This window comes from Oncorhynchus keta, chromosome 20, assembly GCF_023373465.1.
Source record: "Oncorhynchus keta strain PuntledgeMale-10-30-2019 chromosome 20, Oket_V2, whole genome shotgun sequence".
Classification (NCBI taxonomy): domain Eukaryota; kingdom Metazoa; phylum Chordata; class Actinopteri; order Salmoniformes; family Salmonidae; genus Oncorhynchus; species Oncorhynchus keta.
Window position 1 is genome coordinate 4155013 of NC_068440.1, and position 16528 is coordinate 4171540.

Genomic DNA, 16528 nt, shown 5'->3' on the forward strand with positions numbered 1-16528 from the left:
TGCTCTAATATCCAATAGTTATTTCCGGCTGTATGTAATGACACAAAACATTTCCTGAGCTAATAATGTCAAAAATTGTACATAAAAAAGCTAAATACTGCAAAGTTTCCTAAGAGCTAGTCGCGATGCTGCCATCTCTGTCGACGCCATCTTCAGTGTAGTAAGCGCACATATGATGAGTTTGCAAATCAACTGCCCACTTGTGGTGCCACTGGACAGTGAAAAACTGTGTAATAGTTAAGTGTTAAGTTAGATTGCATAGCTACCGCAATCGTTATTTCAATCAAATGTAGCTAGCTAACAGGCTCAGCTAAATAAAAATCCTCCTAGATACAGCCACGTCTCATAGTCATGTCAATCAATCAATCAAATGTATTTATAAAGTCCTTTTTACATCAGCAGATGTCACAAAGTGCTTATACAGAAACCCAGCCTAAAACCCCAAACAGCACGCAATCCAGATGTAGAAGCACAGTGGCTAGGAAAAACTCACAAGAAAAGGCAGGAACATGTTTAAATCATATTCGACATAATGGGTGATTATTTCACTGTGTTATGCCACGTTTATGAACCCTTTAAAGCATGAAATATGGTAATAGATGCTTTGTAACACATTTATGTAGTGCTAATTTAAAGTGGGAGATGTTTTTGGATGATGCAACTAGCTGCCTTGTTGACATCATGACCGAGTGGCGCAGATTAGCCTAATGTGAGAGAGCGCTCCTCACTCCCTGCTTGCTCCAAATGACATGACGGGCCATTTCCCGGTGCATCCCGGGCCAGTGTAATAGAACTCCCCCAATGAAGGGAAGCGAGTGGGCAGAGGGGCGATTTGCACGTGGAGTTTGGCAAAAGGGGGCAGGATTTGTTGACATAATTGTAATCCAATCCCAATCTGAATTTTCTTGTTGTGACTCAATGAGGTTCAAAACTCTGTTTAGATAAGACTGACTTTATGACCAAAATTATCCTATTTACACGTGGTAGTCAATTTTGACCCTAGAATAATGTTTTCTGACTCAAGTCAATGCTACATAGAACTTTTTCAAAGGGATTAGTTGGTTTCAAGGGACAGTTGCTCTTTAACGTTCCCTAATAGTTGTGTTCTGTGTGTGTCACTGAGTAGGCTGTGGGTGTTACAAAGCATCTATAACCATTTGTCATGCTTTAAAGGGTTCATGTGGAACCCAAGATCCCAAGATCCATAGGTAAGGCTGTACATTGCAATATGATTGTCAATACGCACAATACGCTGTATTGTGAGGTGATTTACCACAGTTAAAGTTCCCTAATATAATATTTGTGTAAACTCTTCAGAATTGTAATCTGTCAGTGTCACCAAGTAATGCAATTCTAAAGTCTAATACATCCACAGTGTGATTTCTACAGATTCTTTATAACATTGTGTCAAATTCACTAATTATTGTCTTTTGTTGAATTTATAAAACAGCATTCCAACCTTATTTAGCATTAGGCCTATCTAGTCCAAATATGGCATGATTCCAGTATTTGGATCCATTTGAATCACTTCTAATGGAGGTCCTTTATTCTGAAGGAGAAGCTCATTCCGCTATTGTGGCTAATCCTTATTGTGGCTAGCTTCACACAGGTGTCCTGTTTGGAGGATGCTGCAACCAAATGCACTGCGGTAAAAAAATATATAACGACAGACAGGGGGCGAGAAGTCTATTATTCGCAATGCAACCCTGGGAGAAACAGCTCTTCTAGGCCTACAAATCCAGGATCATTTGATGGGTGGAATAATTTTTGCCACTCAAAAGAATCAATAATAATAATCCATCAGAAGGAACAGATAGCCTACATTTCCCCGGAAAAAGGACAGATCGGCATAAGGAGGCAATTTTGTTCAGAAGGGACAACGTGAGGACAGTAAAATGTGAGACAACGCAAATGATGATTATTTAAACCAAATAGCGCAATACCACATTTACAGTGTTCCTAAAAAAAAAAATATATAATCGGTATGTTGCTTATGTAGCCTAGGCCTTCTTTCTTCTGGCATGCAATTAATTATTAATTTAGCCTATGCAGTGGCTTGCGATTTTACAGTAGCCTATTAAAATAACCGAAGACCTATAATGTCGACAGATTATTCAAATAACTGTCATATATAACCGTGTCAATGTAATTTAGAAGTAGGCCTATTATTCGAATAGAACATCAGACTACAGTTGGTATAAATAGCCTGTAAAGATAATAATAGCTCAGTGTATTTGATATTAGGACTTCAGGGAACTGATAATCCCAGGCCAGGGTATAGATTTGTAAACACTGTATCAACAAAGATCTGGAACAATAGAAAAAACGAACCATAATCATAGCTATAGTTTAGGGATGTGTAGGCTCTTTTGTAACAGCAGTAATCAGATCAATGTTGCATTAAACAGTGTAACCCATGTTTAACTTGTTGATTCAAGCCAAAGAAGTGAAGCACTTTTATTTGCTAGATTTAAATTGGGGGGGAAAAAAACGTGTATATTGGCTGCAGTCATCTTTTTAAGGGAGGCTTTTAAATAGGCCGACTGTATATTAGATTAGCACTCTTAGCCTGTATTGTGTATTATGTTTGTTCTCTAGAAAGTCTCTCCTTGGCCTATTGGCCTTATATTTGCACTTTATTGAATTGAAATCATCAAGCGCCAGTTTTCCTAAAAAACATGAATTGTAAACCAATATTAATGGTTAAACTTGCATGTATCCTGCATGAAAAAGCATATGAGAACGGTAGTAACAATGTCAATTCATTAATGCAATAGTCTTTGATAAGAAGATTGTTTCCATTTAAAGAGAAGTGCATGGCACTAAGAGCATGGCACAACGAGCATGGCGCCTGCAACACCAAGATTGTGGGTTCTATTCCCGGGAACACCAGTGAGTAAAATGTTTGCATGCATGACTAAGTTGCTTTGGATAATAGCATCTGCCAAATGGCATATATTATTATAATATCAAGTGTTGGTTGAAGGAATTTAACACACGTCAATTGTATTATTGAAGATGTTGGGACTCCTATTTTTGTTATTTCTAAGGTCATTTCGGAGGAAGCAACTTCAGTCCCTACCATTTCTTACTTTGCTCAAACAAAGTCTTTCTGGATAACGTCTCAAAGGAATATCATACTCTCAAGTGTTCAAAGAGACTGTTGGGATATTTTTTGATAGCTTTTGGGGCTTCTCAGCCCTAGGATCTGTACTATCATTGCTACATTACACCCGAGGACATGTCTGCTGTGCGGCTGCTGCTCCTGTCTCTGCTTTGTGCCCTCTTTGGTACGTGGAGTTGACCACCTTAGTGGAGTTGACCATTAATAGACAATATCTTTCAATATATGGATATTCTTCTGTGTACTGTTGAATTGTGAAGCTACCCATTTATAATATCAAAATATTAAGTATAAATAGCATCTCTCCTCTCAACAACAGTGTCCCTGTGCCATGGGGCCTGTTCAGAGGTGGACTCGGACACTGAGGCCGTTGCAGGCAAAGGGTTCAAACTGGGCTGCATCTCCTGTAAGATGAGGCCCGAGGTGGAGGCTTCTGCCACGGTCGACTGGTATTTCAAGGCCAAAGGGGAAGCTGACTATGCACATGTGAGTATCTGAGACTGATTATGATTGCTATAGTATTCCAAATTACTACAAACTGCAGTAGATTGTAGGATTAGGGTCGAGGTTTTGTTTGCTCTGGTGCCCACACAAAACATGCTGCCACTATAGTCTGCAGTCGGTTTAGAGTATGCCAGCAGTAGTCCTCTAGACAATACTGTCTTACGCCACATGGCCCAGAGCCCATCCCTGAGCACACAATCACAAGGCACAACACACAAAAGGTATGCACGCACATATGCACACACCACAATGCTCAACTACATTATATGGCAGAGTTTTGAGTGCGGTTCCATTGGAATTAATCTGGATGCCATTTTAGATCTCAGAGATCACAAGGGCAACTGAGACAGCTGATGGGCAGATAGGATCATAGCTACTTTATGGAACTTTGAGTATACTTTCCTACTCAAAGAACCTCTCTCAAAACACAGTTGTATCCTTTTGAGTCTATCAACTTGGATGTTGCCAGATACGGGTGGCGATCTAGGAAGTGAAACCGGAGAGATTTTCAATGCCAGGTAAACAACCCAGATGTCATTGTGTCATTAGATATATAATTACAATGAGGAGGGCCCCCACATTGTGGATGAGCGCTTTGAGGACCGCGTGGACTGGAACGGCAGTAAGAGGAGCCAAGACATACAGGATGCGTCCATCTACGTCTTCAATGTCACCTTCAATGACTCGGGCACCTACCGTTGCTTCTTCCACCGGCTCCTGACGTACGAGTTCTACGAATACCAGACCGTTGTCAGCAAGCTTGTGCACCTGAAAGTGGTGGCTAAAGGTTCAGTATTACTATACAGACTAATGTTTTGTATGCAATTTAAAGCTTTTAAGGCCTTTGTAAGTGCTGAGAGCCTATGTGGTTGCATTTTTGAGTGCTTTGACTCCCACCCTCTCTCTCGCCATCTCTCTCTCTAGCCACCAGAGGGACAGCCTCCATAGTCTCTGAGGTGATGATGTACGTGTCCATCATCGGGCTACAGGCTTGGCTCTACATAGAGATGGTATACTGCTTCAGAAAGATCTCAGCTGCAGGAGAGGAAGCAATAAGAGAAAGCGCGTAAGTAACACTGTAACCCTACTTCCTCTCCTGCAGCTGTATCCTTTTGTTTTTGGTCCTCTATTGTCTCCCTTTACATAATCTCACTGTCCTTGTCTGTTCTGTACCTGTTCATCCTGTTGTTTTGTGTTCTCTCCTCTCTTCCATAGTGCTGAGTAGTGCAATTCCTTGTTGTTCCTTGTTCAATATTCTCTTCCTGTACTCAGTCTTTCTCTCTATCTTCGTCTTCTTTGCCACTCCCTTTTCTCACTCTTCCCATCCCTCTGTCCCTCAATCGTCACATTTGCCCCTCTAGAAAAGCCAAAGAAGGTACAACATTTTGCTTGCTTCAGCAGTCTAGAACTGTTTTGTAGTTGTGTAAAATGTTTAAATTGCTTAAAGCTGAATAGAAGGTAAAGGAGTGAAATATATTTGTGTCAGGAGGAAACTCATGTATTCCATTGACATTATATTTCACGGAACATAAAAATGTTTATGATAATAGATATGGCCTTGGTGTTCAGGCTGTTCTCCGTGGGGTGCAAAACTTGGGGAAAGTTCTGAGTGAATTTAAATGATCAAAACCAAGCTATAGGTAGGGTTCTAGAAGGACAGAACCAAAGCAGGTGGAGGCAGGGGGGCTGGTTGGCAAGCGCGCTGCAGTTTGAAGCGATGATGTCTGCTGAATGGCCAAACTGAATAAGCTGCCATTAAAATAAATGATGGTCAGTCTTTGATTGAATGTTAGCTCAGCTGACACTGCTTGCTTCGCTTTGCTACATTAAAGCAATAAGTCTGTTTACTTAAGTTCTATGGATGGTTGCTTCATGGAAGGATAAAGGAAGTTATGGATGGATGAATGAAAAAAGGATGGCGTGTTGAATGAAGGTTAGAGGGGTTGTTGGATGGATAGAGAGGTTAGAGGGCTAAGTGGATTGATAAAGAGGTTATGAAGGAATAGACGTAGGAATAGTAGGAGATATGCTGTGTAGTTGAATTTATTACTGGTCACTTTAATAATGTTTCATACTGTTTATATAGGCTCATCCTATATGCACTGTAACTACTGCTGTCCACACCTGTTCATATACTGTCCATAATGTATACACATCATATACATTACAGTACTTTTATATTCTGGAATCTAACATTGCTTGTTCTGATATTTCTTAATTTCTTTCTTTTTGGGGGGTATTATTATTTTGTATTGTTTTGTATTACTGCATTGTTGGAGCTAGATACATAAGCATTTCGCTGCATCTGCGATCACATCTGCATAATATATGTTATATATATATATATATATATGCTACCAATAAAATGTATTTGATTTATTGAAATTCTTTAAGTAATGACAGTGATTAGAATGGTTATAGATAGACGAATAAAGCATGAATGGAGAGATGAATGATTGAGGATAGGATGAAACATAGAGATAGTTAGAGGAAGCAACATTGTATCTGTCCCACTATGGCATCTGTCAGAGCATGGATGGTGCCATTTGGGCCATTTCCATTTTGAAGTAGTCAATCTTCTTCTTCTGCTACTTCTATGAGTTGATAAAGAAACTGAAAGGGTGCATAGTGCCCCCTGGAGGGTGTTGTTTGAACAGGTATAAAGACAAGGCATCTGCAGTTATGGAATGTTTGCTCACAAGTATAATTAATCCTCCTGTTGGAATTATGTGATCCTTCCTTAACCCATAGGAAGTCCCACCCATTTGACTACATCAAAAGGGTGAACGCTCTTAATGGCTCTGCCCATGCTAAAATGGGCTTTTGGGCACTAAAATCCTCTATCTATGTCTATGGGATGCTATCGCTCAGGTTTTGAGATAACAAGCAGACAATATTCTAACCACTTCTCTTTCTCTTTTCTTTCCAGGAATGCAGAATATTTAGCTATTGCCTCGGAGAGTAAAGATAACTGTGCAGGAGTGCAAGTGGCAGAATAAAACAGTTATATCATGAAAAAAACTGTTATCAGCAAGTTAAAGGATACGTAAACTCAAAGCATAAACAATGGAAATGCAGCACAGCACATAGTAGCCTACAAAATTCAAGTATCGGAGAGTGATATTTGCAATGGGCACACAGCCAAACAATGTATGTGATGGATTCGACTTCCACTTTATATCCCTACTGCAGCGTGCTGGTGGCAAACTTTCCAGAGTCAATTATTTGAAAGAGTCAATTCATAGAGTATAAAAGTCAAGTAAACAGTTTTAAGTAAGTGTATAAGTATTTTATTTTTATTTGATTCAAGTGCTCTAATGTTAGCTAGATCTTCTAGTAGGCTGGTTCTGTTGTGGTAGAGTTAACTAAGGCCTGGGCCATCCACCAAGCCAATAACTCTAATGTTGACTACAATGATAAACTATTGGCTACATAACTATAAAACATTGGTGAGCTTCCTTCCATCCTAGAGGAAAGCTGATCGTTTATCATTCTACAGTCCTACACCTGTCAATCAACTGATCAAAGCAGTCTACTGCAGGCTGCCTATTGATAAGGTGGTAACACAAGACCATTCACGAGGTCTCTAACACACAGACAGGCTGCTGGTTCAGTGACCATTCAGTACTTTTAGGGTGTGTTCATTGTCAGCTGCAAATAATAGGCTACTTCAATGTACATGTAGGCCTAGTGTAAAATGATATAGTAACTTGTGTTTAAATGTAGCAATTCAACAACAAATGCCATTTAGCCTGCACATATTGTACTGCATGCCATTGCCTTTTTGCTCCAGTGGTTTGCAAGTGATTTCCATTTTTGTAATGGTTGTCAATTCCTTTGGGTCTTCTTTTTCACTGTGCTCGTCTCTGTATGTTCTGTGCAACTATTTGCAATGCATCAGTGCAACAATCGTATCATAACTGGCCAAAAGTAATCACACCAATGCACTTTCCCTCAATTTTCCTCGACATGAATTTTCTATGCTGTTGTATGGCCTGTTTTACATTCAGCGATTAGCAAGAACAATCATGCTTCTTTCCCCGAATAAACTATTAGGCCTAGTATTAAAAAAATCAAAATGTCTATAGCTTTTATAGACTAACTTTCACTGGGATTTCACACGAAGAGGAATGGCCTATTTCGGAGAGGCTTGCAGCCTGTTGCGCACGGGAACAACTGGAAGAGAGAGGCTATTGATGTTTAGCCGGAATAAAGAAGCGAAATATTAGCTAGATATTAGGCCATTCACTAGCTAAATATTAAACTATAGGCTAAATAGTTACCTGTCAAAGTCCGAGAAAAATAAATTAACAAATTATGATATGGCAGATCTGTAGTGCGTTCCAGCAGGCTGCGCTCCGTTGTCCCCAGGCACGCAAAGCTCCACTATTGATTAGTCCCAGGCCTACGTTTTTAAGACAAGAAAATCATTATACCTGGCCTACAACAACGCAGTGCAATGAGGGATGAATTATTGTTATTCAGTGAATACGAAACTATTGTCCGTGGGCTGTAAACTGCAGTGATGTGGGCTAATCTGAATAACTGCGCACACATGCCGAAATAACTGCATAGGTCAACAGCGTGGGCCTGATTATACAACCATTTTGGATCAATTTGGGTCTATCCTCAACAGTGTATAAGGTCCAGAAAGATACATTAGCAGGCCACTCATATGGTGTAGACCTATTTTGTCAGGATGTAGCCCGGTGTTAAAATAGGAGTAGCCTACTATAAATATGGACTGCTCTTTTCCATCTCCCCGCCCGTTAATGCTGTAGCATATTTGACATTCAGCAAGCAAGAGCAAGCATGCATCTAAACTCCAATGGGCTATTAGTAGGCTAATGAAAATACGTTTAAACAAGTGTCCAACAAGCTTTTGGCTTTTACTGGGACTCCACAACATTTAAAAGGAATAGCCGTGACAGCGGAGAGGCCAGATGCATAATTTCGCAACAGAACAATGAAGACAGACTGGCTCGACATGTACCATATAGCTTAAGTTAGAAGCGTGTGCATATTAGACCATAATTCACAAGACCAATGTTAGGCTTAATACTGCAGTGCATATATCCAGTCAAAGGGGGAAAAAAGTGTATCATTAAAATAAAGCCTTGGTAGTTTACACTATGTGTGCGCTCCCTCCCAGTACCCAGGTACGATGCTCGAAAAGATACCCTATTGTTTCAGTTTTGTAGGGACAAGCAATGTATCCTGTATAGGCTACAACAACACAATGTAATGAAGAATGTTATTGTTTTCAAGTGAGTAAAAACTCTAGTCTACGCTGTAAACGGCAGTGAATAGCCTGCCATTTGAATAACCATTAAAAACCTGGCATTTAGAATGTATATTCATTTTGAAATAAGCGCATCCAGGTTGTCTGATTGGGCAACCATCTGGATCAGTTATGCTTTTTTCCAAGGCAGTTTAGCCTAAAAAGTCCAGGCACATTAGCAGGACAGTAATATGGTGTATTTTGTCATTATGTATCAGCTAACAGAAACCTACTATTAAATGCAGGGATTTCTAGTGGTGCACATATGAATTGTGATCATGCATGAATGAGCATGGAGGAAGTTGTATCCATAGTTTCGGCATTTGGTTTCTGTGTTTTTAAAAAGTTTTCAAAAATGAGGTGGATATCGTCAGCTAATACACACTACTTTTGTGAGAAACATATATATACTTTTTTTTAAATTTATTTTTTTGATTATGGTTTTTCAGGGGTGCTTACACACAAAAGCATGTTTCTAATTCAAATAATTAATCATTGTGTGTCTTGCATCAAGGTATTTTTTTTCAGTTGTAATGATCGGTCTCTAATGTACATTTATATTAAGAGGTATTGTTAGAGAATTAATCTGATTGAATGGCTATCAAGATAACTTTATCACACACTGTATTTCAGGTTTTTTTTCTCCCAATGACTTGGGTGCAATTTTCACAAGTATGTGGTACATTTTCACAACTCTAATCACAAAAATCATGTTTCAAAACTCTAAGCACATTTCCCATTGACTGAGTACAACAAACAAATTCAAAGTCACTAGTTCACTGCACCAAATCACTCTTTCAATTTGTATACATGTTCAATCTAAGTAACTGTTTTTCAAAATGCAATATTCACTTTGCTGTTGATATGATTTTCTTGTTATTTGTAAACAACACAATTCACTTAATCATACTGCTCAAAACTGCTAAATACTGAACCACATTTTGTATATAATTTTTCAGTGTTCAGCAGTTATCAAACTACATACGTTAACTAGGCACTACATAATTATTGCCTAGTTAACGTATGTAGTTTGATAACTGCTGAACACTGAAAAATGATATACAAAATGTATCAATTTGACATCAATTTATGGTGGAAGGTAAAACAAATCATATGGATACTACATCATCATTTTTGCCCATCAGCCAGTGTGCTTCAATAGGACAACATCGAAAAGAGTCAGTCTACATGTACACCACCGTTCAAAAGTTTGGGGTCACTTGTGTTAGCTAATCCAGGTTTATAATTTTAAAGGGCTATTTGATCATTAGAAAACCCTTTTGCAACTATGTTAGCACAGCTGAAAACTGTTGTTCTGTTTAAAGAAGCAATAAAAAAACGGTCCTTCTTTAGACTAGTTGAGTATCTGGAGCATCAGCATTTGTAGGTTCTATTACAGGCTCAAAATGGCCAGAAACAAATAACTTTCTTCTGAAATCCGTCAGTCTATTCTTGTTCTGAGAAATGAAGGCTATTCCATGGGAGAAATTGCCAAGAAACTGAAGATCTTGTTGTGCTGTGTACTACTCCGTTCACAGAACAGCGCAAACTGGCCCTAACCCGAATAGAAAGAGGAGTGGGAGGCCCCGGTGCACAACTGAGCAAGAGGGCAAGTACATTAGAGTGTCTAGTTTGAGAAGCAGATGCCTCACAAGTCCTCGACTGGCAGCTTCATAAAATAGTCCCCACAAAACACCAGTCTCAACATCAACAGTGAAGAGGCGACTCGGGAATTCTGGCCTTCTAGGCAGAATTCCTCTGACCAGTGTCTGTGTTCTTTTGCCCATCTTAATCTTTTATTTTTACTGGCCAGTCTGAGATATTACTTTTTTCCTTGCAACTCTGCCTAGAAGGCCAGCATCCCGGAATCGCCTCTTCACTCTTCACTTTTGAACCTGTAATCGAACCCGCAAAGGCTGATGCTCCAGATACTCAACTCGTCTAAAGAAGGCCAGTTTTATTGCTTCTTTAATCAGTACAGTTTTCAGCTGTAATACCATTATTGCAAAAGGGTTTTCTAATGACCAATTAGCCTTTTAAAAAGATAAACTTGGATTAGCTAACAACGTGCCGTTGGAACACAGGAGTGATGGTGGCTGATAATGGGCCTCTGGTTCGCCTATGTAGATATTCCAACTACAATAGTAATTTACAACATTAACAATGTCTACACTGTATTTCTGATCAATTTGATGTTATTTTAATGGACAAAAAAATGTGCTTTTCTTTCAAAAACAAGGACATTTCTAAGTGACCCCAAACTTTTGAACGGTAGTGTATGTGCTACCATTTGGAATTATACTGCTGTGTACAATGCACTGCTGAAATACATAGGTCTAGGTTGTATATAACAATAGATTCCACTCATTATCTGAATTTCATTGAGACACTGTAAGCTGATGAATTTCAAGCAGAGAGAGAGGTGATACTGTATCAGTTGACAAGTCCCGTAGAAAAGGTGATCTTGTGCAATGTTGCATGGGGTAGTGCTATGTTTTTACAACAGCCAACTGCTTTACAATATCCCTATTTCTGATGATTTGTCCTACGTACATTATCTATACAAAAGTATGTGGACACCCCTTCAAATGAGTGGATTCTGACATTTCAGCCACACCCTATGCTGCCAGGTGTATTACATCAGGCACACAGCCATGAAATCTCCATAGACAAACAATGGCAGTAGAATAGCCTTACTGAAGAGCTTAGTGACTTTCAACATGGCACCACCATAGGATGCCACCTTTCCACCAAGTCAGTTCGTTAAATTTCTGTCCTGCTAGAGCTGAATCCTGTCAATTGTAAGTGCTGTTGTTGTAAAGAGGAAACGTCTAGGAGCAACAACGGCTCAGCCACGAAGTGGTAGGCCTCAAGCTCACAGAATGGGACCAGCAAGTGCTGAAGCGCGTAGTGCGTAGAAATTGTCTGTCCTTGTTTGCAACACTCACTACCAATTTCCAAACTGCCTCTTAAAGCAACGTCAGCACAATAACTGTTTGTCGGGAGCTTCATGAAAAGGGTTTCCATGGCTAAGCAGCCACACACAAGCCTAAGATCACCATGCGCAATGCCAAGCGACGGCTGGAGTGGTGTAAAGCTCGCCGCCATTGGACTCTGGAGCAGTGGAAAAGCTTTCTCTGGAGTGATGAATCACGCTTCCCCATCTGACTGTCCGACGGACTAATCTGGGTTTGGCGGATGCCAGGAGAACTCTACCTGCTCCAATGCATAGTGCCAACTGTAAAGTTTGGTGGAGGAGGATGGTCTGGGGCTGTTTTTCATGGTTCGGGCTAGGCCCCTTAGTTCCAGTGAAGGGAAATCTTAGCGCTACAGCATACAATGTCATTCTAGACCATTCTGTGCTTCCAACTTTGTGGCAACAGTTTGGGGAAGGCCCTTTCCTCTTTTAGCATGACAATGCCCCTGTGCACAAAGCGAGATCCATACAGAAATGGTTTGTTGAGATTGGTGTGGAAGAACTTCACTGAACTGCACAAAGCCCTGACCTCAACCCCATCGAACATCTTTTGGATGAATTGGAACGCTGACTGCGAGCCAGGCCTAATCGCCCAACATCAGTGCCAGACCTCACTAGTGGAGGCTGTTATAGCAGCAAAGTGGGTACCAACTTCATATTTATGCACATGCTTTTGCAATGAGATGTTTGACGAGCGAGCAGGTGTCCACATACCTTTGGTCATGTAGTGTATGTATGTAATGAAACTGTAAGACTGACATAGTTCTCAACATGCTCACAACGTGCCATTGAATACAAATAATTTAAAAATGTTACATGTCAAGTTATAGTCAAACTGCATGGAAAATCATATTTACCATTTCACTCTATTCATCACCTTAAAAACAACTGTTTTGACATTTGTATCTTGTATTATTTGCTAATGGATTTAATAGTAGTTAAAATGACTAAATAGTGAACATTATCTGAGGTATTGCTGACTAAGCAAGTATTAGTATTTCATAGAACTTTTTGCATGAATGACTCAGGGGCGAAAGACCCCAATGAATGCACAATCAAAGGTTCTGAACATAAGATAGGGGGTAGTACAAGTGTTGTCAATTTAGAGTCTTGTACTTAAGTTTGGAAAATTCACCACATGCTTATGAAAATAGTACCAAAGCGATTAAAGAAAACGTAAATCAATCCATCCACTCCACCTGTTGTATGTCTTATAAATTATGCACAATCATCATGAAATGTACTAAGCTTCAAAAGGTATTTATAATAGAATGTGATCGACTATGATGTCTTCTCAGTTAATTTGGTCTTGCTAAATGTAAATGTAATGAATACATAGGCCTACAATGTACAATGTTATGTGATTATAATGACAAATAAAATCATAAAATCAATTATGTGAATATTGGCCATTTTTAATATTGAACTTTTAATTTTCATTATTTAAATATCATAGTGCAATTACAGCTGTCTATAAGAACGCCAAAACATTTCAATCAAACTGCTACAGCAAAATACCCATCAATTTAGGTATAACGTTTCCTGTAAACAGTATATACAGTGGTAAGAAAAAGTATGTGAACCTTTTGGAATTACCTGGATTTCTGCATAAATTGGACATAAAATTTGATCTGATTTTCATCTAATCAAAACAATAGGCAAACTAATAACACACAAATTATTGTATTTTTTTTGTCTATATTGAATACATCATTTAAACCAGGGGTGTCAAAGTCAAATGGACGGAGGGCCAAATAAAAAATTTAGCTACAAGCCGAGGGCCGGACTGTTCGAATGTTCATTGAAAATTTTTTAAATGACGCATATAGTCTAGTGAACCTAATTGAACCTACTGAAAACCTAACAAATATATTCCAATATGATCAGATAAATAAAGCAATATTTTCTTATGGCTCTGTCAGTAATCTTTAATTTTCAACAGACACAAAAGACAAATTTCCTTTATATAAAAATCCCCATAACATGAACATTAAATGAAAGAAACCGGTATTCAAGGCACCATCAGTAGCCTATATTTTCTATTTTAGCAAAAGTGGGCTAAATTTACTTCAAAGAAAAAAACAATAATAGCAATTTTCTATCATCCACTCAACTGAAATATTTTTAAAATATAATTGGATTGAAATACAATAAAATAAAGTGCAAAAATCTATTAATCAAAAACAACACTTTGTTTAAGGAGAAGTAACATGCAGTGAAAACAAATATTAAACTTGAACTTTTAAACTTGAACTGAGTAAAAACTCTAAATATGTGATTGCACAGTAATGTTCACTTGTTTGAGGTTGAGGGTGATACTTGGTGGTGTCCCATCTTTTCCACAAGTTCATCAATGTTCGGGGTAAGGCTCTGAGCTGAGGAAATCCTCAGAATTGAGTGGAGGTGTTCAGCAGTAAGTCGACTTCTGTGTGATGTTTTGTTCAAGTTCATCAAAGAAAACAGTTGTTCACACAGGTATGTGCTGCCAAACATAGACAACGTTTGAGCAGCCTGGATGCGCAGCTGGGGCATTGTGTCGGGAGGAAACGGGCGAACTCCGCAGCACCCACTGCCGCATATTTTGCCCTCAGTGCATCATTGCATTGGAGGTCAATCAACTCCATTTGGAGGTTTGGTGGTGAGCTTTCCACGTCAACAGCAAATGGGTTACCGAGCAGTTCCAACCTGCTTTTTTGTGCTTCAAAGTCAGCAAATCGGCGTCGAAAGTCAGCGGCAAGCATACCTATTTTATCAGCCAACTGTGCGCTCGGGAACGCACTGGTAGAGAGCTTCTCTTTCATGGTCTGGCAGCTGGGAAAGTGGCTCAAATTTTCTTTCCGCATCTGCGTCTCCCACAGAGTCAGTTTGGTTTTAAATGCCTTCACTGTACTGTACATATCAGAGATGACACGATCCCGACCCTGCAGCTGCAAGTTCATTGCATTCAGATGACTCGTAATGTCACACAGAAAAGCCATTTCACACAGAAACATTTCGTCTCGGAGTTGTGTTGTGTCTTTCCCTTTGCTGTCCAAGAACAGACAAATCTCCTCACGAAGCTCGAAACATCTTTGAAGCACCTTTCCCTGGCTTAGCCATCGCACCTCTGTGTGATAAGGCAAATCACCATGCTCCGTTTCTAACTCCGTCAGAAATGCCTTGAACTGGCGGTGATTCAAACCTTTGGCTCTGATAAAGTTAACTGTGCGCGTGATGATGCTCATTACATGCTCCATTTTCAAGGCTTTACCGCACAACGCTTCCTGGTGTATGATACAATGATAAGCTGTCAGCTCACCTGTCGCGTTTTCCTCTTGCATCTTTTCCCGTATCTTCGCCACCAGTCCGCTCCTGTGTCCACACATCGCAGGTGCTCCGTCGGTTGTCAAACCCACGAGTTTTTCCCAAGGCAGCTCCATCTCATTTACACATCTTGACACCTCTTCATACAAATCATGCCCCGTAGTTGTGCCATGCATAGGACGTAAAGCCAAAAACTCCTCTGTCACGCTTAGGCTGGAGTCCACTCCGCGGATGAAAATTGACAACTGGGCAATGTCAGAAATGTCGGTGCTCTCATCCACAGCCAAGGAATATGCAATGAAATCTTTTCCCTTTTTCACAAGCTGCTCTTTTAGATTGATGGACAACTGGTCTACTCTCTCGGCAATGGTGTTTCTGCTCAGACTCACATTTAAAAAGAGTTGCCTTTTTTCTGGGCAAACTTCGTCACAAACTTTAATCATGCAGTTTTTGATGAAATCCCCTCCGTAAATGGCCGGGCTGATTTAGCGATCTCTTCTGCCAAAATAAAACTGGCCTTGACAGCAGCCTGGCCTTGTGATTTGGCTTTTTGAACAGAGCCTGTCGAGATTTGAGGCCTCGTTTTAATTCCTCTGCCTTTTGTAGCCTTTGTTCCATGTCCATATTCTTGTTTTTGTCCGCGTGTTTCGTTTCATAATGTCGTCTCAGATTATACTCTTTCAGTACCGCCACACTTTCTCCACACAGAAGACACACAGGTTTTCCAGCTACCTCCGTGAACAAATACTCCGACTCCCACCTTGTTTGAAACCCCGGTTCTCAGTGTCCACCTTCCGTTTTGCCATTTTTGATGGGTATCTGAAAGTTAATTTTACTGTGATGCTGACAACTGCTGTGCCAATAAATATTGAAATGAAGCAGCCTACTGCTCGGTGCGTCACCGTTGCATTGTGGGAAATGTAGTATTGGTGCGTGTAAAAGATCTGCGGGCTGCCGGCTTGCTGCGGTCTGCGGGCCGGTTCTAATAATAAATCAAGATCATCCCAGGGGCCGTAAAAAACCTTCTCGCGGGCCGGATGTGGCCCGCGGGCCTTGACTCTGACATATGTGATTTAAACAATCACTGTGTAGGTTGGAAAAAAATATGTGAACCTTAACTAAGCTAATAACTTCTCCAAAAGCTAATTGGAATCAGGAGTCCGCTAACCTGGAGTTCAATCAATGAGACAAGATTGGAGATGGTGGTTAGAGCTGCCCTGCCAAATAAAAAACACTCACAAAATTAGTGTTCTATTCACAAGAAGCATTGCCTGATGTGAACAATGCCTCGAACTAAAGAGATCTTCGAAGACCTAAAATGAATAAAATGTTGACTTGC

The 16528-nt window shown here is 39.9% G+C and overlaps 1 protein-coding gene across 3 annotated transcripts; it reads left to right on the plus strand.

Annotated features, from left to right (window-relative positions):
* Positions 1–1640: 1640 nt before the first annotated feature.
* LOC118399177 (sodium channel subunit beta-1-like) lies at positions 1641–13280 on the plus strand. Of its 3 annotated transcripts, XM_035795040.2 has the most exons (7): positions 1641–1897; positions 2809–2892; positions 3051–3290; positions 3444–3610; positions 4178–4415; positions 4553–4694; positions 6558–13280. In XM_035795040.2, the coding sequence occupies exons 3-7, from the start codon at positions 3242–3244 to the stop codon at positions 6625–6627; spliced, it is 666 nt and encodes a 221-aa protein (XP_035650933.1). In that variant the 5' UTR covers positions 1641–1897; positions 2809–2892; positions 3051–3241; the 3' UTR covers positions 6628–13280. The 3 variants fall into 3 exon arrangements, with proteins under 3 accessions (XP_035650933.1, XP_035650931.1, XP_035650932.1); XM_035795038.2 differs by lacking the exon at positions 2809–2892 and having other exon boundaries at positions 1641–1982; XM_035795039.2 differs by lacking the exon at positions 2809–2892.
* Positions 13281–16528: the final 3248 nt, after the last annotated feature.